Raw genomic sequence first — 22,812 nt, 5'->3', positions numbered from 1 at the left:
CAAGCTCTGAAATACTAGTATCGTAACTGGGTATATACTCCATTTGCAGGCTCTGCTGGAATGTTGCTTCAATTGCACAATTGGGAAGCTGAAATCATCTCTTTTGTCGTAAATATTTGATCAAATTCTGGATGTAAGTCAAGATATGAGGCAGACTTAACTGTATTTGTTTTATCCTTTATCTCGCGTTCGATGGGATAGATGGGTTCAACATATTAGTAGTCGCCAATCTTTGAATCATTTAGTGGGAGGACATCACCTTTATAGCGGAACGTTAAGTTAAAGGATAATGCTAGCTTCTTTTCATTCATGGTTAATAACAAATAATGTTTTTGTGAAGATAAATATGGAAAGACTAATCCAAGAATTCGAATATCGACAAACATTAGTTCAAGAAAACTGTACCGTCGTTAGGTATTCTCCTTCTGAGCAATGGAAAATCAACGGCTTACAAATACTATGTCTTTCGTCGATGTAACAAACTATTTTAAGCACAATGACAGAAGCTGTGGCCCGACAAAGAGGACTACGGACATTGCCCTATACGAAATAAAGGTGAGGAGAAAAAGTACAATTCATATACCAAATTATCTCCCTACTAAGTTATCTGACAACAATGATTTCTATCAATGTAGTATTATTTCCAGTATAAAGTATATGAATAGAAGTGGATATGAATAGAAGTGGAAAAGTAATTAAATAATTCATACACGTCCTCGACTGTATGTATAGTGAATTAATATTATGTATTGAAATTATAATCCTTTTTTTAGTTTGACACATATCATCTTCCCAATGAACTCTGCAACATATGTGTTTCATATTTATAAATGAAATTGGATATAGCTTCAGAACTTAAAAAGATTGTTTCTTTAGAAGGTGATATCATACAAACAGTGTCTTATATCTTTAGATATAAGTGTTTAACCTGTCAGATGTCTCGGTTGGCAATTCTACTCCTCGCTGGCATGTTACTTTTTATTGTTACTGAAGGTAAGGAATAATTACACACAGTCACTGAAGAATGCGCATTTGGTGCAGAAAAATTGGTACCGTTAATGTTAATACACACTAAAGAATAATTTCTATATATTTAGACAATTGTGAATTGCTCTAGTTATATTTGATTGTCGATCTAAGCTGTATTTATTTTTTGTTTGTTACAATTAGTTTTTGTTAGTGTGGAAAGGAGAATCGGAATTAATTATGTGTATGTAGTTAAAACAGCTATGGGAGATACTTCTTGGGATTAATGTTTTTGGGTTTGAGCGTCCTGATGAAGATACATACAAAGAGGATTTCGGGAGTATTGTTACTGTATTTACAATGAAATTGCCGGGCACATTATGGCAGTAGTGATTTTATTTTATGGCTCTCTGTAGTTCATTATGTGATGATATAACATCGAATATGTGTTTTGAAATGCACAAACACCTTGATGCTAGGGCCGTCTTAAAACTTCTAGCAAAGTATTGGATTTTGAAACGTGTTGAAGGTTCGATGTGACTGAAAAAGATGACGAACCGCAATAATATCGCTGCTCCGTTTCTTATGTTTTTTTTAGTGCGATGACATGTGCATTACATATCACATCTTTTCCATTACTACTGAAGATTTATAATTGATACTCAATTGAAATACAGTGCCAGCCATTACTTGATGAAAAAAGGATTTCACTCTTTTACAAAAATCATTCATTGTTTTCAGTTTTGTGCATTTTGTAAATTCACAAAATGGTTTGGCCGATTGATTTACTTCTGTATGCGTATCAGTAAGATTTGATATTATTCACAAAACATAAAAATTCCATGTCCCATACGGATACCCGTCTCGAGAGGATAAATCGTGTCCTATGCAGATTTAAAAGCTTGCATCGACGTGAAGGTATGTAAAACTTCCGTAACCAATGTTTTGAGGTTTTTTTTTGTTACTCCCACAGTGCAGTTCGTTTAACTTGTCTTATCTCGAACGTTGTCAGGAGTCATACTCGTACTTTATGTTGATTTTTTTGGAGGAAGGGGTTTCTTTCCTTGTGATGTTATAATGAATAGTCACCTTGTTTATATCGTCGCATTCGCAAAACACTGTTTATCAATGAATTATGGCGACAATAGTTTACCGATGTTCAAATCCAGTATTAACGGGAATCACGCGTTTATTTTAAAAAGAACAATGTTGATAATGAAAATAACAATTAATCGACCGAGGAAATGAAATCAGCTAATAACACATTTAAAAGTTCCAGATTACAGTTAACTGTGTACCACCATCTTAGATTGTAAAAAAAGTAAACAATACACAATCGGTCTAGTTCTTTGGTGAAATCTTCAAATTAAGAGACATAATGGCAATTCGTGTGTAAGATAATTTATTTAAGTAAAGAAAAATATGTGATTTATTGCATTATTCAAATACCAAATATTCGTTTTAGTTCAAATCAATTTTTAAACTTAAACATATAAGGGGAGATAACTCTTATAGTTCAAATTTTATAAGGGAATTATTAATGAACTTGTAGCAAGAAAACAAGTAAGGTGACACCATTTTTCTTTATATTTTCTAAAAGCATATTATAAAACCTATCTTAGATTTTATTTCAAAATTCTACGTCATAGATTTCTTTCTATCACATAAAAGTGTTTTTTCAGGAATAATCTATGCAAAATTGAACAATTTTCTACAAATTTTAGCTTGATAGCACGGTGACCCATACTTTTTATTTTATTATTGAAAAAGAATGGTAAAATCTACTTTTTGGCAAAGTATAAAAAAATTCTATTTTAGGAAATATAAAGTGATGATCCACTTTAAGGGCCTTCTTGACATCAGTCTCCAGTCAATATTTCTAGATTCTATTCCTGCACTATTGTGTCTCAGCATACCATGTCAACGGGGTATCCTGTGCTTAATCTTTTTAAAGTTTTGTGCGACTGGCGACGAGGTCGGGTTTGAAAGTTTAGATATACTTATTAATAGAATTGAGAATGGAAACGGGGAATGTGTCAAAGAGACAACAACCCGACCAAAGAGCAGAAAACAGCTCAAGGCCACCAATGGGTCTTCAATGCAGCGAGAAAATTCCGCACCCAGAGGCGGGCTTCACCCTGGCCACTAAACTATACTGTATACTTGTTCAGCGAAAATGACGCAACACTAAACTCCGAAACATATGAATGAACTCAAATTAAAAAAACTCACAAGACAAACAAAGACTACAAGTTCCGGACTTGGGACAGGCGCATAAATGCGGCGGGGTTAAACATGTTTTATGAGATCTCAACCACCCCTTTATAACTCTAGCAATGTGGAATAAACAAACACAAGCACAGTCAAAACTCAGTATAGAAGAAGTCCGAGTCCAAAGTTAGTATAGGTAACAGAAGAAACTAAGCAAATTGACAATGATCAACATAAATTAACAAAGGACTACTAGCAGTTACTGAAAAGCCAGCTCCAGACCTCAATTAAACTGATCGAAAGATTATGTCATCATCATATGAAAATCAAGCACCACCCCTCCCGTTAGGGGTTTAGTATCATGCCATAATTTTAGAATGCATGTGTTTATTTCCGATGCAAAGATCCAATGAGAGAATCAATATCAATTCCAAAAAATGCCATCTTTAATGACTTGACAACAGTATCGTAACTATATCTCCTTTAATTAAGTCTGTTTAAAGATTTGGTTAGTTGTTGTTGTGAATGACGACATTATTGTACGTAATATCACAACATTTTCAAGTTAAAACTTCTAAAATATATACACAAAGGTCATGTATTATGCACAGCCTGTTTCGAATTTATATTAGGCGACTGTTTTGAAAGAAACCGACTCGTCACAGTAATATTGTAACAAAAAAGTCCCCAAAATGGCACTCATATGACTTCCACTCTCCAATGTTGCGTCAAGCCAGAGTCGGCTTTCCATCTATCTATTGTATTCTACAACGCAATAGAAAGAACTTTATCTCCACAATAAGACGAGCATCAATCTACCGTTTTAGTAGTGATTTTACTAATTTAAGAACTACTTGAACTAACAATTTATGACCTCAAACGTTTTGATAAATGATGATGATAATGCTTAAATCTATTCACAGTGGCTGCGAGCACTGGTACCCAAGGCAGCTCTAGCAGTGGACTGGATTTTTGCGGGCCCGATTGTCGTAAGTTATACTTATGTTCCTTTCTTAAATGATTAAGCTAAACGTGATAGCACAGACACACTGTTATATGTACAGTTATGATCAGATAATATTAAGATAGTGATTTTGTTTAACGAGACTCATGGCCGGCATATTAAACACATGAGGGACAATTCTTTTTTTTTGTGACACGGTAAAAAGTAAAATAATAAAAATTATTGACCGATCAATCTGTTTAACTCACGAGGGATATTATATCGTAGTCTAAGATTAATCTGAAAAAAGTCCGATGTATCCTATTCCCAGTAGTGAAAATCTCTGGGTCTTTCTGTTTCGTTTTTATACGCCCATCAAAAACAAGACGTTTTATGGAATACCAATATTCGTCCGTCCGTCATTACTTCGTACGATAAATCAAATTCGCTTTAACCATTCTCATATTACTTTTACACAACACTAGAATGGAATGAAGAAAGATCTGTTTGATTTTATTTTGGCTTGGTCATTCCAGAATTACGGACCTTTGACCCCTAGATTTAAGAGAATTTTTCATAAATCGCACATTTACTCCAGTGTTCCTGAATTGATTTCCCCGAAACTTATTATTGAGGGAATTGATGAAAGAAAAGTCCTTTGTGATTGTTTCAATTTTCCAGTTTGTCGTTGCAGAGTTACGTTTAAGGTAATTTTTCACAAATCGCCACTAACTCCAGTTTTCCTGGATTGATTTCCTCCAACTTTACATTATCGTTGGGATTGATAAAGGAAGCTCCCTTTTGATTTTTTTTTTAATTTGTCGCTTCAGAGGTATAGGACTTTTATTTTCAGATTTTAATACATGTTTCACATATTGTAGCATAACTTGAGTTTGGTTGGATTGATTTAGTGGAAACTTTACATAATTGTAAAACAAACTGTTTGATTTGAATATGGTATCCTTATGCATGTTTTTCTGCAGAGCTATTTTATTTGCTCTTCGAAATATCCCATTTCATTCATGAAACAATTTCAATTTTCATAACGGGTTTAAATCCATAGGTTATTGTACAAGTGCAAAACATATCTATTTACTTCATATATTTATCTTGGTTACTTACAGTCAGAAACTTTGAAAACGTACGTGCGAGTTTTCGAAAATTTTGATATATCAAAAATGTCCTCGCTCTCTGAAAACCCAATGGATATCAATACAACACTCTGAATTAAAAATATAGGTACACCTGGGGCTTTTTCTATCATTTAACAGTTATGTGTAAATAAACAACGTTATTTTACACAAAATCACTATACAAAAATTTGCGTTCAGTGATTCAGTACAAACCAATTCGCAAGTCTGATATTAAATTTTATCTATAAAAAATGAAAACAACAAGTTATAAATGTTATGATTCCGCAGGCTCTTTTCTGGATTTACCTTCATCAGCACGGTCAAAGGCTTATATTTGAAGGCCAAGGATGCACAAGAACCGAAAGAGTTGAAGAGCTATATAACCATTTAAAAGCAATCATATATGTGCCACTTGTCTTTGGTGGATAGTTGTCTCATTGCCATTCATACCACATCATAATTTTACATTCAGAATATTTCAGGCCAATCGACATCGTTTTCAAGTTAAATATAAAAATAAGGAGATGTGATTTGATTGCCAATGACACATATGAGACAACTACCTACCAGAGTTCTAATGATGTGGAAGCAAGCAATTAAAGGTCACTGTGCGCCCATCAGCAATGAGAAAACATACTATATAGTCAGCTATAAAAATCTCCGATAAGACAAATGTGAAACGAGAAAAATAACCGCCTATCTTAAAGCAATTCAATTTAAGAAAACAAATATGACAGACATGAACCAACTACAACCACTAAATTACAGGCTCCTGACTTTGGACAGGCAGATATAGAATGTGGCGGGGTTAAACCTATTTTTAAGCGCTCAACCCTCCATTTAATCCCAAACAGTGGTGTAAAAGAAAAAAGTGTAAAAAATCTATTACAGATTGCGCAACTCAATGGATCGGCACAGAGCACGAAAACAACTAACATAAAAACAGTAGATATAAAGCACCGATATAAGAATACTCGCAGTTACTAAAAGTTAGGTCAAAGCCAAGTACAACTAATACTAGAAAATAAATCATGTTCTCCCAGACTTAAATCGGCTTATTTAATATGATAAATTATCAACTTCGAAGCTTTATATTTTCTCTTATGCGAGATTCTAAAACTACAAATTTCCGAAATGGTGAAATTAAAACCCACGTTATTGTGTCTGTCTAAGTTTAAAAGCCTCATCTGTTTCGTAGCTCATGAGGTGTTCCCTCCTTCAGTTTTTAGAGAAGACACTTAGTAGTTTCTTTAAAAAAAGTTATAACTTATCCTCAAGACGACTTACTTTGACATATGGTACAGTGCATAGACACATTTGTTGAAGAGTAAACGTTGAACAGTAAATGTATTTTGGTTTTATTTTGTTAGTGGTTGCGGTCTTGAATACCGCAAATCTTCTCTTAGATCTTTTTTGGTCTTTATTTGTGTTGTAAATCTTTTCAGAGGCTAAAACTAAAGCAAACAATGACGGACTACCAAGTGAAGGGAAAAGAAAGTGAATGCAGTGAACTGGAAGGTTCTTGTTACAATGACTTGGTTCAGATGTATTACTGTGGATTAAATTTAATCCTGGTTTAGCTGAAATCTTTGTTAGATTTAATTCTAGTCACGAATACTATTTCTAGCAACAATTCAATAATGCAATTGTATTTATTATGTTTTAATCGTATTCTTCATCATAAAATAAATGTAGATACACTATTTATGGAGTGCTTAAATTCTTTGGATATCTAAGTTAAGGTGCGTTCCTCTCTCACAATTTCAATAAAACTTTTTAATGTGACTTCATGAAACCTGTCAGAAATGTTGCTTCAGATTGATTTATTTTTCTTTAGCGGCATTATTCAACCATCACCTGTGGCTACTTTATCTAGTTTACGGTAGTAGGGAGCATACTTTTACCATTCTATTTAAATTATACACCGTCTTTAATGTCCGAATTGTAGCTAAATACAATGTGAAAATGATGATGTTTAGCTATTTCAACATTAAGTACAAAATCTATACATATAACTTTTACAGCTGTTCGTCAAAAATTTCTTGAATCGGACCCTAACGGTTTCTCTCTTATAAAAATCCATTCAAATGTAGATTAATGAATGGAGTCCTTGATACACAGACGGCCGTTCTTATGTAAACTTTAATTGTAACATGGTTTCCTTTGTCAGATTGTGTATATTTGGACTGAAAGACAGATATCATGCAAACAATTTGGAGAGTGAGAAATAAACTCATATATAAAGCTTTATTGATGAATGCATACTAAAAATTAAATACAACATTTGATTATCTAAATAAAAAAAACAAAGCATAAAGTACTGTTTTCCCTGTTGGACTTGAAACACAATAATTATTCAAAAGCTTGAAATTTTATCAAGTTTAACAAATCATCTTCTCATTTTAAATCTAAGTACTATTTATATATTTTCTAGTTGTGCGCTCATCATTTCTAGAAAAACGACTAACCTATCTAACACAACTTCTATTTATTTACAAGTCAACGTTTGTCAAAATATTTCATGTTATATACTATATATATTCTTTTATGTATATAGGAATACGAATACGAATACTTTATTAAACCAATTATTGGCCCAGAAAGGGCATGTTACATATAATGATTACAAATACACATAAGTAAAGAAACGATATTGATAATACTTATGATAATATGAATTTAACAATATCATGTCTTATTGTAAAACATTTATAACAAATCAAAGCCACAGTGTTGCTTATTTCTTCATGTTCACGTGAAAGAAGCAAAACAAATCTGTTTTCTGTATTTTGAAATTATTACATATTTTTAAAGCAGAATCTAAAATAACTTGTCGTTGTTGTTCGAATGCTAGACATTCCATCAGGAAATCAATTTCATCTTCAATTGACTTTAAAGAACAAAATTTACATATTCTTTTATTTTACTCAATCTTTCTATAACGACCCTGCTCAATAGCTAATTTATGAGTGTATGTATTTGATGGGACATAAAATTAAAGCATAACTGTCCAGTTTAATTCGACATGAGAGCAGTTCCAGGTAGTTAGTATACATGTTAATCACAGAACAATGGCTGCATATGTATAGTTTATAAAATATGATCTGATATATTGTATATACAAAAGTTATTTACAAGATGATTTCTTTAAATGTTTATAGAATATCATACTTTTTTCATGCTTTATTCTAGAATAAGGTAAAATTCCTGACAAACATGTTAAACAGTCTAAAGCTATCATTTCTAAAATAACCATACTATCATAGTGTATATCAAATATCACATGTCGGGCTATCTTTTTTCAGGAGTACATCTCAATTATTCGTAATTTATCAATCTTGCACGGGATATAAAGTTCATTAAACGTCTTTTACTATGTTCTGTTATCGTAGATTCGAGATGATCTGTAATAATACTCTTCGTCGGGGCCCTCAGAAAACATCTTGGCTAAGTCGGTATTTAACTTTTTGAAGTTTGGTCTCTTATTCGGTTCATACTGCCAGCATTTCTTCATCATTTTGTAAAACCTGGAAGATATAAAAACAACGAAAAGATATTAAAATGTTTGTAAATAGTTCAACCACAGTTGAAGACCAAACCAACAACAACCTAATTCCGACTCCAAGGGGTTAAACCTATAAATGAGGCCGTTGATTTTCTCGTTTGAATTGATGTACATTTTTGTTCATATCGGAACCTTTTACCATTTACTATTCGGTTATGGTTTTGCTCATTGTTGAAGGCCATACGGTGCCCTATAGCTGCTTACCTCTTCTCCATTTCATATCTGATGGTTAGTTGTCTCATTTGCAATCATACTACATCTCCTTATGATTACAAACAGATTAATAAGAGAAAGAAAAACACATGGTTTAGATGGCCTGATAAAATTGGTTCTCTTCGAAAATAAACCATAATTTGACTATAGACGTTATTTCCTGAAAAAAAAAATATTACCAAGCCAATATTCAAGGCTAGTGTGTTTCTTTATTGCTCAAATTTGAATATCTGAATTTGTTATACATCTGCAATTAAAAATTAGATTAAAATGCTAACATTACAACATTTAGTTATGGAAATTTGGATGTGATAAGATGGACTGTGAGCTATATGTCATTAATGATAGTCTCGCTATATGTAACCAGTAAACAGAGAAAAGAGAGACGGAAGATACCAAAGCAATATTTAAACGCACACATCGAAAACAAACTGACAACACTATGAATGAAGTTGATTATCGATGCATTAAAAATCACACGGAAGTAGGCTCACCTGAAGCTGAAAATAACAGGAAGCTCTGGGGCTCATTTCTCAAAAAATCTTACGACTAAAATTGATCGTAAGTCATACTGAAATTTCATGACTTAACTCGTAAGATTTTTTGTGAAATGAGCTACTGATTCGTTATTCATGTGAAAAATACTACAAAAATGTCAAACATGGCCATTATATTTAAGATTATACATGATTTCGGTAGACATGAATTTAATAGGCGATGGATGATGAAACACATCACACGGCATAATGTGCTTACATGAACCATTATTACAAACTTTAGGTATCTCCGAAATGTGCCAAGGACATATTATTGATCGGACGTACAGAGGCAAAGCATTATACACATCCTTAAGAGTTGGATATAAAAAGAACTTCATGAACACTGACCAAGTTGAATCCTAAATATTGCACATCTAAACAACCCATGTTATTTTGTCATTCACAAATCTATACTTAAGAAAAGATATCATATCATTATTCAATTTTTTTAAAACTCGCCCATTATCAGTCAAACATTAGCCCCATTTTTTGACAGCTTAAAACAAATGACAAAATATAAGATATTGTACATTGTGCCCTTTAGAACTCCAAACGCAATATACATAATTTTTTGCTTTGTAAGACATCTTTTCGAAGACACCGGCTTAATATTTTGTACGCTAGACACGCGTCTTATCTGCATTAGACTCACCTACGGCAGTCGAATAAAAAAAAATGCACAATCAACCAAAATTGAAAAAGCATTGAAAACCAGAAATTCAAAATTACTATATCATTGATATTTCATGTCAGCATAGAAGCACTAACTAATGAGCTATGATACACTAGGGGACCAAACGTTCATTAGCAGTGATATTGACCCAGCGGTTGTAAAATAAAAATAAGAAGATGTGGTAGAATTTCTAATGCAACACCTATCCACAACACCCCTAAGGGGCTTGATGTAAGCAACTATAGGCTTTTAACAATGAGCGAATTTCATACCGTATAGTAAGCAATAAATGGCCCTAGTAGGACAGTGTAAAAAACTTTCATTGAGAAAACAAACAGCTGGATTTATAATAAAATAATCAACTAAAAACAAAACGGAAGACGGCAACCAACATTACTACAACCCTTGAATAAGAGGCTCATGATTTGGAACAGGCACATAAAGAATATTAGATATTTTCGTGAACGCTCAACTCTCTCTTTAACCCGGGATAATGACATACTGAAACACACAAACAAAATAACAAAAACTGTTCAACGTATCGATCTAAGAGTACGTACAGTTACTGAAATCTAATTAAAAGCCACGTACAACTTATAAATAAGTATTTTTCCAAGACTATAATAGAATAGGATCCCAGTAACTGGATACCAGTTCAGTACCCACAAATGAAACCCTTTAATAAGTCTACTATCTTTTAAATGGAATACTGTACCGAGATGATAATTAAGTAAAGATGCTTAAATTTGCAGTATATTCAAAGGGTATTCATCAAACTTTTAACTGCTGTTAAATTTTGAGTGATTCTGAAACGTATTGGGTGGATGATTGTCTTAGTAAATGGTCCTAATGTTATTTTCGATTTTAACCAGGAAGTGAATAAAATGACCCTATTAATACTCAAAATAGTGTAGCTCTCTTAAATACGTGTCATGACCCTTCAAGAAATCTCCAAGACACCACAAAGGAGGCTACTTTTATGAGAATGTAATTGAAATTTGACAGTATAATATAGGGAATAAAAAATAATCCTTCAATTATGGTAAAATTGCATTGAAGTATAATTGGGGAAATAGTAAGGTATCCGTTCCAAATAATAATCAGTACACATTCAACGGATGTGGTGTAAATTCGCCATAAACAGAAGAAATGCATTTGAATTTTCCTTGGAGTTTGGTATTATTGTTATTTTACTTTTCACCTTGTGAAATGCCGAAATATACGTATCGACATGATGTAGGACCATAAGTGTTCCTTATTGTATATCAATGCATGTTAAGTAATGTTTTGATTTATTTAAAAAAAAATCAATGCTAGTCCAGAAAAAGAAAATATGCAAGGATGTTACTACATTGTTAAATTGATAACATTTAAGGAAATATATATATACAATGGATCAATAAGAGTGATTGTATCTAAATTTACGGGTTCAATAATGTATAAACATCACCGACAAAATAGGATTGCATACAGCTTACTCTTGCTGAAACCCCTGCCTCCAAATATATGAATATTAAAACGCGTAATTTTTAAAGTTATACAGGAACTCACCTCCAGACTACCTTGGTTTATCATTATTACTAATTGGCAAGTTTGTCAAACGATTCATTTAAAGAGTAGGGGAAAAAAACACACAAAAAAAATATATATACTTGTCTTGCCTTTTCAGATGTTACTTAGAACTGATTACCGTAATCTTTACTTAGCATCTTAACATAACCACAGAACCAAAAATATACGAATACTTTCAATTTGTTTCCCAGTTTCAGTCCGTTTTCCTTCACCAGCCTTGAATACGGATGAGGCGTGATCACAAATATATAGAAATAAATCCCTAATAACATAATGTAGATTTCATTCCCGGATTGCATTAAAAGAAATTGTCAAAATTCCGTTAGATTGGAAAGTTTAGGCTTATGTAGACAAAACACGCGTCTGGCGTACCAAATTATAATATAAAATAAATAGATATTGTACGGTTGCCAATGATACATCATCGACAAGAGTCCAAATAACGAAGATGTAAGTAACTATAGGTCACAATACAGCCTTCAACAATGAGCAAAACCCATACCGCATTGCAAGCTATAAAAGGCCCCGACATGACAAAATGTAAAACAATTCAAACGAAAAACAAACGAGGTGATTTATGACAAAACAATGAACGGAAAACAAGCAGCAACCAAGGACAATAACTTAATTACAAACTCCTGACTTGGGACATTCACAAGCACACACATGAATATAAATTGGAGGGGTTTGTGAACGCTCAATCCACCCATATATAGCGCCGATTATTAGTATTTTTAACGAGTTTTCTTCACACACACATTTGAACAACGTGTTTGGTGGTTTTTTTTACGGCAATGAGTCCGTAAGTAAAACATATTGGAAATGTTGCATACCTTGTAACATACATTAATACAGTTGTAAAACAGAATTGGTCTTGTGAAATATTTAAGTTCGTATATTCCATCACTATTCGTATGTATACACCCTTTGCCTTGGTTCGCAAACTCTGCTGGAGAAAACATTTTTTTTTTACTTTTTACCCAAGCAATTTGATAGAATGCGTTTAAATTGTGAAAGAAGTGTAACGTTTATCTTAATCAATCCTGATCTATCAAAGAAATTGAATAAAAACTGTTTCGTTTGATTACTGTTGCTTTCTATTATATTTTTTATATTGATTTGGAGCAATGTTTGGATATGGTGGACTTATAACGAAACACGCTTATTTGCACACCATTTCTTCGTATAATTATAAAAATATGTTGGATCAAAAGTTGACAAAAAACATATATGCACAAAATTATATAATGTTCAATTAATGTCTTTACTTACGTATCATCGCAGTATTCCGGTTTAGCCATTCTATTATTCTGTTTGAGCCAGTCTGGCAGACGTGGGCCTTTTATATCAGGGTATGGGGTCTCGCCTTTAGAAGAAAACTCAAATGTTAAAAACTCAATGTGTCAAAAGTTTATTACAAGTAGAAGCAGAAGATATACTTCATAATTTACATAAATGGACTATTAATGAACAGCGATTGCATAAGGTAAGGAAAATGCTCCACAATTTATGATTTTTTGTTCTTATTCCATTTCTTTTGTTTAATATATATTTCTACTTTTTATTTCTGAACACGTTTGGCTAACAGTAATAACAAAATTCTCAAGCCATGAAGTTTCTGTGTTTAGCAATTTACGACTTTTATTGATAGCACTATAGATAAGATAATGGCTTAAATGATATTCTTATTTGTATCAATATATAAAGGTAGATTTACCTATGTAATAGGCATAGCTTTTATATTAAAGTCTTTAGTCAGTAAAAAAAGTTACCCATAGAGAAAATCTCCCACAGGACTATTCCATAAGACCAAACGTCACTCTTCTCAGTGGCTTTCTTTGTGCTTGACATACACTCAGGAGCCATCCATTTCACAGGAATCCTTTCCTGCAACCATCAAATTTATATTTGACTTTTATGACATTGCATTTCTACCACGATTTAGAATAAAGATTAAAACAAAACAAAAAACAAAAAATCACAGATACCCTGCTTCCTAATTTTAACATGTGTGGAAAACCAAAAGAACACAATTGAATAAATAATATGAAGGTGCACATTTGAATCATTTTAGAGGGTTTCTGGAACGGTTTTTGTTAAAAACAGTCAGTAGTTTTAGTACAGTTTCGAATACATCATGCCTGTCCCTTTTCAAGTTATGGCAAAGAATATGTTTTGCTTTGAAAAAAAAAAGAAATTATCTGGATCAAAAATAAATAGAAGTTGCACATTGCCATTAAGTACTATGTTTTTTGATTAAAAAAAAAGTTAAAAAATGCTGTTTTTGATTCACGATAAAAGTACTGTATGACGTTTTATTTTATCCTTATTTTTGTAAACAAATGCATGTACTTACAGAGGAATCGTCATTATCCTTATCAGCATCTGGGTCCGGTCCAAATCCGGTTATTTTTGGTTCTAACAAGAAGTTAAGAAGTATGTTTCTGGCTGCAAGTCTTCTGTGGACAATCTAAATGACATATGATAAAAACATCAGAATGAAAAGAATGAAAGCAATTTAACACGTCGCATTCTTCAGTATATGAAAAGTTATGAAATGATACAGCCTTGAAATCATCTTGAAATCTATTCGTAATTTTAAAAAAACATTTTTTGGGTCGAGCAAATTATTGTGACTACAGTCATCGTATTTGTATTGAATTAGCGATTCATAAATGTTCGATTGATTCAACAAATTAAAAAGTTCCGAGAAGTTATATCATCCTTACCCCGTTTGAGGCTAAATAGTCCATCCCCATACAAGTTCCATATGATATCCGATACAATCTCTCCGTCATGTCATCATTGACTCTTGATTTATTTTCTCTGAGGTAATCCTTCAAACTTCCATTTTCACAAAATTCTAGCACCATGAAGGGCCCTCCTACGTAATTAGTTAAACAAGTAAACTTAGTTTAATTGACTAATCTATTTCATTTGGTTATGTTCAATAAGTGAAATCAATGAATATGTTCACAAAACAGATAAGAAATTCCCCACATTAATAAATAGAAATATTGCGACAAAAAAGATAGATAATTAAACTTGCTATTTTGTTTTAAATGAAAACAATCAAATAACATATTTATATAGTAAGGGATTAACAATTCGGAAAAATAAATATTTTGGACTGACTAAAATATTGAAGTAGTCGAAAATATAACAGATTACCACAATACATATTTCTGCAGTGACATATCTTGCTTTTTGAAAGACATGGCCGCATTCGTAATCATATGCTTAGAGCATTTATACATTATATACATTCCAAATTAAACACTATGTAAACGATGTTTAATAAAATTTGAGAATTAAAAATAAAATAAAATCAGTGAGCTTATGTGGTGCATTTTCATGTATATGATCACTTTGAACTGAACGATATTTTAAACTTTATATACTTTTAAAAATAAGGAGATGAGGTATGATTGCCAATGAGACAACTATCCACCAAAGTTCAAATAAAGTGGATGTAAGCAATTATTTGTCAGATTATCAAACATATGCACAAAGGAACCAATGCTCAGGGAAATGTTTTTAAAAATTTTTGAATTAAAATAATAATAATGGGTAATGCTTTGTAAACCGTTACAGAAATGGCACTGCATGTTAACATTACAGTCAGTCCGATTATCATTTCTTGAGATTCAAAATGTTTTATATATATATATATATATATATATATACAAGTCTAAATTGAAAACAACGTTCAAACCTATGATTGCGTTGGATAAAAACCGCAATTTTTATACGTGTGCATGCAAAACAAATTTCTTGGTAGAGGGGTCTAAATACAGCACAAACAACATATATATACATAAACCATTATAAAGTTTTGAGGTTCCACATATGTGACATAACTTTAAATGTTTATCAAAAAGACATTTACACAAACAGTACTGCTCAGCTTAACTGACTTTGTATAACTAGTAACAATAAAATAAGACTATGTATGGTAAACTTACGAACATCGTCTTCAACAAATCCTTTAAAATCAAGTACGTGTTTGTCATGGCCAACTTTTGTTGCATAGAAATTTATTTTTGTCCTCATCTTTTTTAGATCATCACCAATTGCTTGATCTAAAATGTTTAACTAAGTCGTCTTAGAAATACATAATATTCTGTCAGACTTATATATGAATAAATTATCTAAATACATTGTAATCACGTGCACTACACAGTAATACATTTTTTCCATCTGAGAAACAATGGCCACTTTTTAGTAAAAATCATCTTTAAAGGGCAATAACTATATATAAGAGTTAACTGACAATTTCAATCAAGTTGGCATATTTGTAGATCTTATCCTGCTGATATTTTTTCCTGTTTAAAGTTTCTATTTATCTATTATAGTTTTCAAGACAATAGGCAAAACACGTTAAAAATCATCATTAAAGAGCAATAACTCCAATAATGAGTCGACTGAAGATTTCGATTATTTGTGGCTTATTTGTGGATCTTGTCTAAGACTTACTGATCATTTGTGCTATTTAAAGTTTCTATCTGTCTATTACAAGATAATCGGCAAAAAAGGGAAAAATCGTCATTAAAGGGCAATAACTTCAATAAGGATTCGACTAACAATTTCGGTCATGTTGACTTATTTGTAGATCTTGTCTTGCTGATCGTTTTTTGTTATTTAAAGTTCCTATCTATCTAATATAGTTTTTAAGATATAAGGCAAAAATACCAAAAAAATGTAAAAATCGTTATTATAAGTCAATCACTCTAAAAAGGAGTCAACTGAATATTTCGGCGATGTTGACTTATTTGTAGCTCTATGTCTTGTTGATCATTTTTGCTATTCAAAGTTTCTATCTATCTAATAAGCAAACATTTTTAGGTAGAGCTTAAACATTCTGAACAGTTTTGCCCTGTCAGATTTTCTCTTTTCATAGCGGTTTTCAAAATAATAGGCAAAACTTGCATTTTACCCTTATGTTCTATGATTAGCCATGTCGGCCATCTTGGTTGGCAGACGGGGTCATCGGACACATAGTTATACTAGATACCCAGATGATGATTGTGGCCAAGTTTGGTTAAATTTGGATCAGCAGTTTCAGAGGAGAAGATTTTTGTACAAGTTTACGACGACGGACAACGATGACGACGGAAGACGGACGCCAAGTGATGAGAAAATCTCACTTAGCCTGTCGGCCAGGTGAGCTAATAAAAGTACACAATTCTAATGACATTAATAACAGAATATTTGTTTCGTCTTCAAATTTATTTACTTGCAACACTAGTATAATTTCTTTTTACCTTTAAGAGTCTTTGCAACAACAGTCTCAGCGTCCTTGTTATTACCATAATAAATAGCTTTATAAATTATAGCAAATCTTCCACGAGTTATTTCACTCTCCAGTGATATTGACTTCCGTGACAAGGGTGCTAAGCTAGTTGAGATCTGTATTCCACCTTCTATATAATATTCATCTTCGTTTACTCCAGAATATGCTCGGTTCTATTGAAATGTTAAACAATTTATCTCATTAATTAACATACTCTATAACAATATATTAAATCAAAGTACTGAAGTACTGAACATCGTATGACTGCAAGTTCTTGTGGATGGTCACAAGCACTTGTCTCAGAAAAAAAAATCACATCTCTATACCTGAAAGTGAGGTTAATGTACAGATATAATTTTTTTTTCTTAGACAAGTTCGTGCGTGGATGATAAATAAATGACAGGGAATTCAACCTCACCGTAATAAATATGATATTGAAGTGATACAAATCAGTATACTCTGGTTTGTTGTTATATATTATATTAATATTTGTTTATTACAGTTACATATATGTAGGACTCAGATCTATGGTGGGTTCCAGATCTATGGCAAATTTCTGCAAATCCCTAATCTATGGTAAATATGATGTCACAAACGCCAAACATAACACAAATCTATGGCAGTATTTTGTTTTCTCCAAATCTATGGCAGATTTGGATACTACGTAATTTTCCGTCACAATTAAATAACGTCATGGAACGTTGAAGCTGCCGATGACGACGACGGTTTTGTTATACAAAAGGAAAAGAAAAAGATCGAAAAGCAAGTTTGCAAGGATAAAAATTAATAAATAAATTATAATTCAAAATTGTGTTTGTTTCTACCCTTGTTTTCTTCTTCTCGTGTTGCTGGTGTTGGCATCACCCTTAATTGTACGAGCTTTTACCGTGCATTTTGGTTTGCTGTTTTGTGTTTTTATGCTATTTTTTTGTATTCCTATGATCTCTTTAATTTTCTGTAAGAAGTAACACAACATAAAGTATTTTGTCAGCTATATAACAGTGACTACCTGTACTATTGTAGCAAACAATCCTTCTTGAGATTTGGAAAAAATAAATATGATATAGATTTCTAATAGATATTAATATCGTTTTCCGCTCTAAATATGTCGAAAAACTGTACTGTTGGAGAAATACGGATTTTTTTAGAGGGTCACACAGGTACTACTAGTATACACAGAGTAGAAAATAAGTATTCTTCCGGGGCACATGATTTCAAACCTACAGTCTGTGCTCATTTTACAAACGGTTATGTATATGCTTCCTAGTAATAGTCCTAATTTGTTTTTCTAATACTGGATTTTATTTAAAAGCAGCTTTTTTGCTACCTTTGGACATTTCAACCTCGAAATCATTGGTCAGATATGCACTGACTGGTCCGACCTTTGCAGAAAATCTGTCATAGATTTGAAATCTAGAAATCCGCCATAGATTAGGAAACTAAAAAAATTGCCATAGATTAGGAAACTAAAAAGTTGCCATAGATTAGGATTCTAAAAAAAACTGCCATAGATTTGGGATGACATGACGTCATATTTACCATAGATTAGGAATCTGCCATAGATCTGGAACCCGCCATAGATTTGAGTCCTACATATATATATAATTTTCATCCATTTGTATATCATTCTATTCTACTATATTAATAATAGTGCAGTGCAAGTGCATGGTGGACACGTTTCTGTTATAATTCGATTTTTCTAATAGATTGGATTTGAGTAGGCATTCATATTTTCCCGCCAAACTTTCAATCTCCCATGCAGAGTTATCGGTCCTTGAGAGAGAGCGAGGACCGATAACAATTCAGGGAAGATTGCAAACGTTCTTGAGATATTCTTCCGCATGCGTTAACACACATTTTCTGTACGTGTGCATAGATATTAAAGATTTTTTACTTTTATACATATTTCTAACGACAAAACATTTTCATATTATTAATCTATGTTCTAAAAAAATATTTTTAGGAGTATCCATTGAAAAAATGAATTTATAACAAGCGATAAGGAATGTTATTTTGCACTCGATAATGTCCGCGTATTTATCATGTTTATAGATCGGTTACAATCCCAATACGAAAGTTACGTAATGGAAATCTAGGCGACAGCAATACACCGGAATGCCCTCACGGTCATTCGATGTAAAAATCAGTCAGTCCCTCGCGGAAGTAGTCAAGAGACAGTATTATTTTTTCAGGGGTTGACAGGATACACGTAATCGTTATTAATTTTAACTTCACGGTTCTTATGGAAGCAAATTTAATAACCAATGATTTTATACAGTTGGTTTTTTTTCCCACCTTACATAGGGCTTTATTTCTGATCTTATTTCTGTGTACACAATTCTGAATCAACATATTTCACTTTTATCAATATTAGGAATTCAGTTTGGACGATTCCATATACCATTATGTTTTAGGGGTTTTTAGCTTCAGTGTCGAGTTGGTGTATAGTATTAAGGGTTGTCTGCGAGAAATAAATCATTTTTCTGATAGAGTAACTAAATTCAAAACCAATATAAATATAGTTAACATATATATTTTATTTAACTGAGAAAATTGATCGGAATGTGAATGACAACATAGACCTAAAATTCTTTTTGGTCTATCCCAGTCATGACATTTGCGCGGGAATTTCTTCCATTTACATCGTAATATAATTGACTTTAGATTATTGTTATCTTTAGATGTAATGTGATAGGATTTAATGTGACATTATTTGTCTCTTCTTCTATAGTACATAGTTTGACGTCAGGTTTGAACACATGCAGTCTCTAGTCTAGTCAGATCTGAAATATAGATGTACTAATTCTCAACTTTATGTGCTGCATATCCCATCCCTTCCCTACGTCACCCTGCTCAGTCGCTCCGTAATTCTCGTATCACGGCTTTGAGACGAGAGCAGGCATTATCAGCAACGTCAATACTCACGTCATAATGTCTGAGGAGATGTAATCAGCGACGTCACAGTGTGTGAGGAGACGTTATCAAGCTTGCTTTCGTCTAGCGTAAAATCTGTCTGAGGCCAGGTTAGGGAGGTGAAAAAGCCAGTAATAGAACGATAAACAGATAATCAGGTTTTCTTCGTATAGATATCGTAAAAATATCACCCACTGAGGACACAATGTGATTCATTTCAGCTCGTTCGCTGCGCTCACTCGCCAAAAAGGTTCATTGTGGCTCGCTGGCTGAGATTTTACGATATCAATGTGTAGAAAAGCCAATAATCTATACATATATATATATATGTCAACCAAAATTTTTCAGCGACGTCATAATGTGTGAGGAGACGCTATCAAGCTTGCTTTCATCTAGCGTTAAAACTGTTTTAGGGAGGTGAAAAAGACCAGCAATTAAACGATAAACAGATAATCGGCTTTTTTCGTATAGATATCGTAAAGTATCAATGTGTAGAAAAGCCAATGATCTATTGCATATATATGTATATGTCAACCAAAAAATACAACTGATTTACACTACAACTGTTGAAAAGACCTTTATGTTTATATACATTTTGTGTATCTAATCTCATTGTAGTCTGTTCAACTGGCAAAATCAACGGAATCTGTGTACATTTCATGAACTCTTAACAAGGATCGTCATGGACTATTCTTTATATCAATATCTGTTAGCCATTTAGGGGTCATTTTCATTCAAAGTCGAGTTATAAATGTATGTTACTTAGTGGGTTTATTTTGCGAAAAAGAACTCAATTTCCTGATAAACATTCTTAATACAGAAACATTATATATCATTCAAAGTCGAGTTATAAATGTATGTTACTTAGTGGGTTTATTTTGCGAAAAAGAACTCAATTTCCTGATAAACTTTCTTAACACAGAAACATTGTATATAATTAACGTTTTCTTTATATTTTGCTGTGTCAAAATGACCTAAATATAAAGGACAGTATATAGTCCTAAAAATGGTATTTATTTTGATCTACACTACATTAAAATATTCTGTTAATTTTGCTAACTAGCTGAATGATTAATCAGACGTGGTTTTTTTTCAGAGAAAAGACAAAAATGTAAAAAAAAGTATAAAAAATGCAAGCAAATTTTATTTCACTTGTAAAACCAGTGTCATTATCATCTGACATAAGTCAATAATCAAGATCTAATTAATTATTTACAGTTATCAGAAATTTGGTTAAAACAATAAATAAAATTGCTTAACTCTTACCTGAGCATTTTCTGCAATAAGATTTATTTGTTTGTTCTACATTAATATCCCATTATATTGCTATTTAGGTAAAAATTAGTTATTATTTTATTTTCATTGGCCTCTTTCTGGAAATTATTAAGCCAGTTATTATTAATGGCATATAAAAAAATATATTACTTGTTTGACGATTTCCCTTTCCATTCATGCCAATACCATTAAATTGCAAATATTTATAAAAAAAAAAAATCTGACAGAGTCTAAAATTGAAATATCAATATATATGTATCATTATTTGCATCAATATTGTGAAATTCCCTACCTGTGGGCAATAACATAGAAATTAAACAGTAAAATTGGAAATGAAAAGAAAAGAAAAAAATATTGAAAAAAGTATGGTCAGAAAGAATATCAGACTAGCTATGAATATGGCTGGATCACAACATCGACGATGCTTTGATTTTATTACTTTATCCTGACTTTTTTTTACATAAATTGTCATCCTGCCTTTTTTTTTTGCCAAGTTGCTCATCCTGCCTTTTTTTTACTCAAAACTCCTGTCCTGCCTTTTTCAAATTTCATCCTAGCCCCCCCCCCCCCCCCCCCCCCCCCCCCCCCCTTACTGTTAAACGAAGTTGCTGGTTGAAACATAGATAAATGTAAAACGTACTCGTCAGCCGATAAAACAAAAATTAATAGCTTACTCGATCATTTATGTTTAATATTCTATAATTTTCCAAATCCACATTTGAAACTTGTAAATTATCTAATTCTAAGCAAATAGAAACAAAGAAACTTGGAAAATTTGATGGTTTAACGATGATTGTAATTTTGAGAGACAAAATTTCAGAAAACGTAAAACCAATAGAACAAATCAAAACTGTCAAGACTTGAAAGAAGCTAAAAAAGATACAAAAAAGATATGGATCAAGCTATTCTTGATCACAAAAGAAAGTTGCCAAGGAACATGAAAAATTTAAAATCAAAAGATTCAAAGGAATTCTGGAGACTATTGAAAAATGGTGAAAAAGGGAGCAACCAGACATTCCTATTGAAAAACCTTTTGAATTTTTCAAAGCATTAAACGAGGAACCATATTACAAGCAAGACTTTAACCTTAAACATATTGACCCGAACGATATTGATCGACGTATGAACGAAAGTATAAATAGGAACATTTCAAAAGACGAAATTAAAAAATGTATTGATAAACTAAAAAGCAATAAATACCCAGGGGAGGATTTAATTGCAAATGAATATATATTAAGTCAACAGAAAATATATTTAGACTTTTACGAGCTTTAAGTCAACAGAAAATATATTCATAGACAAAATTTACGAGCAACTAATTAATATTATTTTCGTAACAGGCGTTGTCCCGGATAGTTGGCTTATTGAAAATATAAGACCGATTTTCAAAAACAAAGGTGACAAAATGGACCCCAAAATTGTAGACCAATTACAATTCTGAGTTGCCTTGGGTAACTCTTTACTGCAATTTTTAGTATGCGATAAGTTGATTTTTCAGACGACTAAAATATTATCC

The 22,812-nt window shown here is 32.2% G+C and overlaps 1 protein-coding gene and 1 long non-coding RNA gene across 3 annotated transcripts in view; one reads left to right on the top strand and one right to left on the bottom strand.

The window, feature by feature from the left end:
- The first annotated feature begins 764 nt into the window (after window positions 1-764).
- LOC127731038 (uncharacterized) lies at window positions 765-6,956 on the top strand. The gene is made up of 3 exons (XR_007995425.1): window positions 765-993; window positions 4,101-4,166; window positions 6,699-6,956. It is a non-coding gene; the product is annotated as an uncharacterized LOC127731038 (long non-coding RNA).
- Window positions 6,957-7,481: 525 nt separating this feature from the next.
- Window positions 7,482-22,812, bottom strand: part of LOC127731037 (uncharacterized) — a 167,135-nt gene continuing 151,804 nt past the window's right edge. For both annotated transcript variants that reach the window (XM_052239811.1, XM_052239810.1), the window contains exons 16-22: window positions 17,080-17,281; window positions 15,781-15,897; window positions 14,545-14,699; window positions 14,172-14,285; window positions 13,588-13,702; window positions 13,088-13,181; window positions 7,482-8,780 (exon numbers count right to left, since the gene is read on the bottom strand). In XM_052239811.1, the coding sequence (XP_052095771.1) occupies window positions 8,627-8,780; window positions 13,088-13,181; window positions 13,588-13,702; window positions 14,172-14,285; window positions 14,545-14,699; window positions 15,781-15,897; window positions 17,080-17,281 (951 nt within the window). In that variant the 3' untranslated portion in view covers window positions 7,482-8,626. The remainder of the gene's footprint in view (window positions 8,781-13,087; window positions 13,182-13,587; window positions 13,703-14,171; window positions 14,286-14,544; window positions 14,700-15,780; window positions 15,898-17,079; window positions 17,282-22,812) is intronic.

This window comes from Mytilus californianus, unplaced genomic scaffold (assembly GCF_021869535.1).
Source record: "Mytilus californianus isolate M0D057914Y unplaced genomic scaffold, xbMytCali1.0.p SCAF_2, whole genome shotgun sequence".
Classification (NCBI taxonomy): Eukaryota; Metazoa; Mollusca; class Bivalvia; order Mytilida; family Mytilidae; genus Mytilus; species Mytilus californianus.
This window is presented reverse-complemented; position numbering and strand designations above follow the sequence as displayed.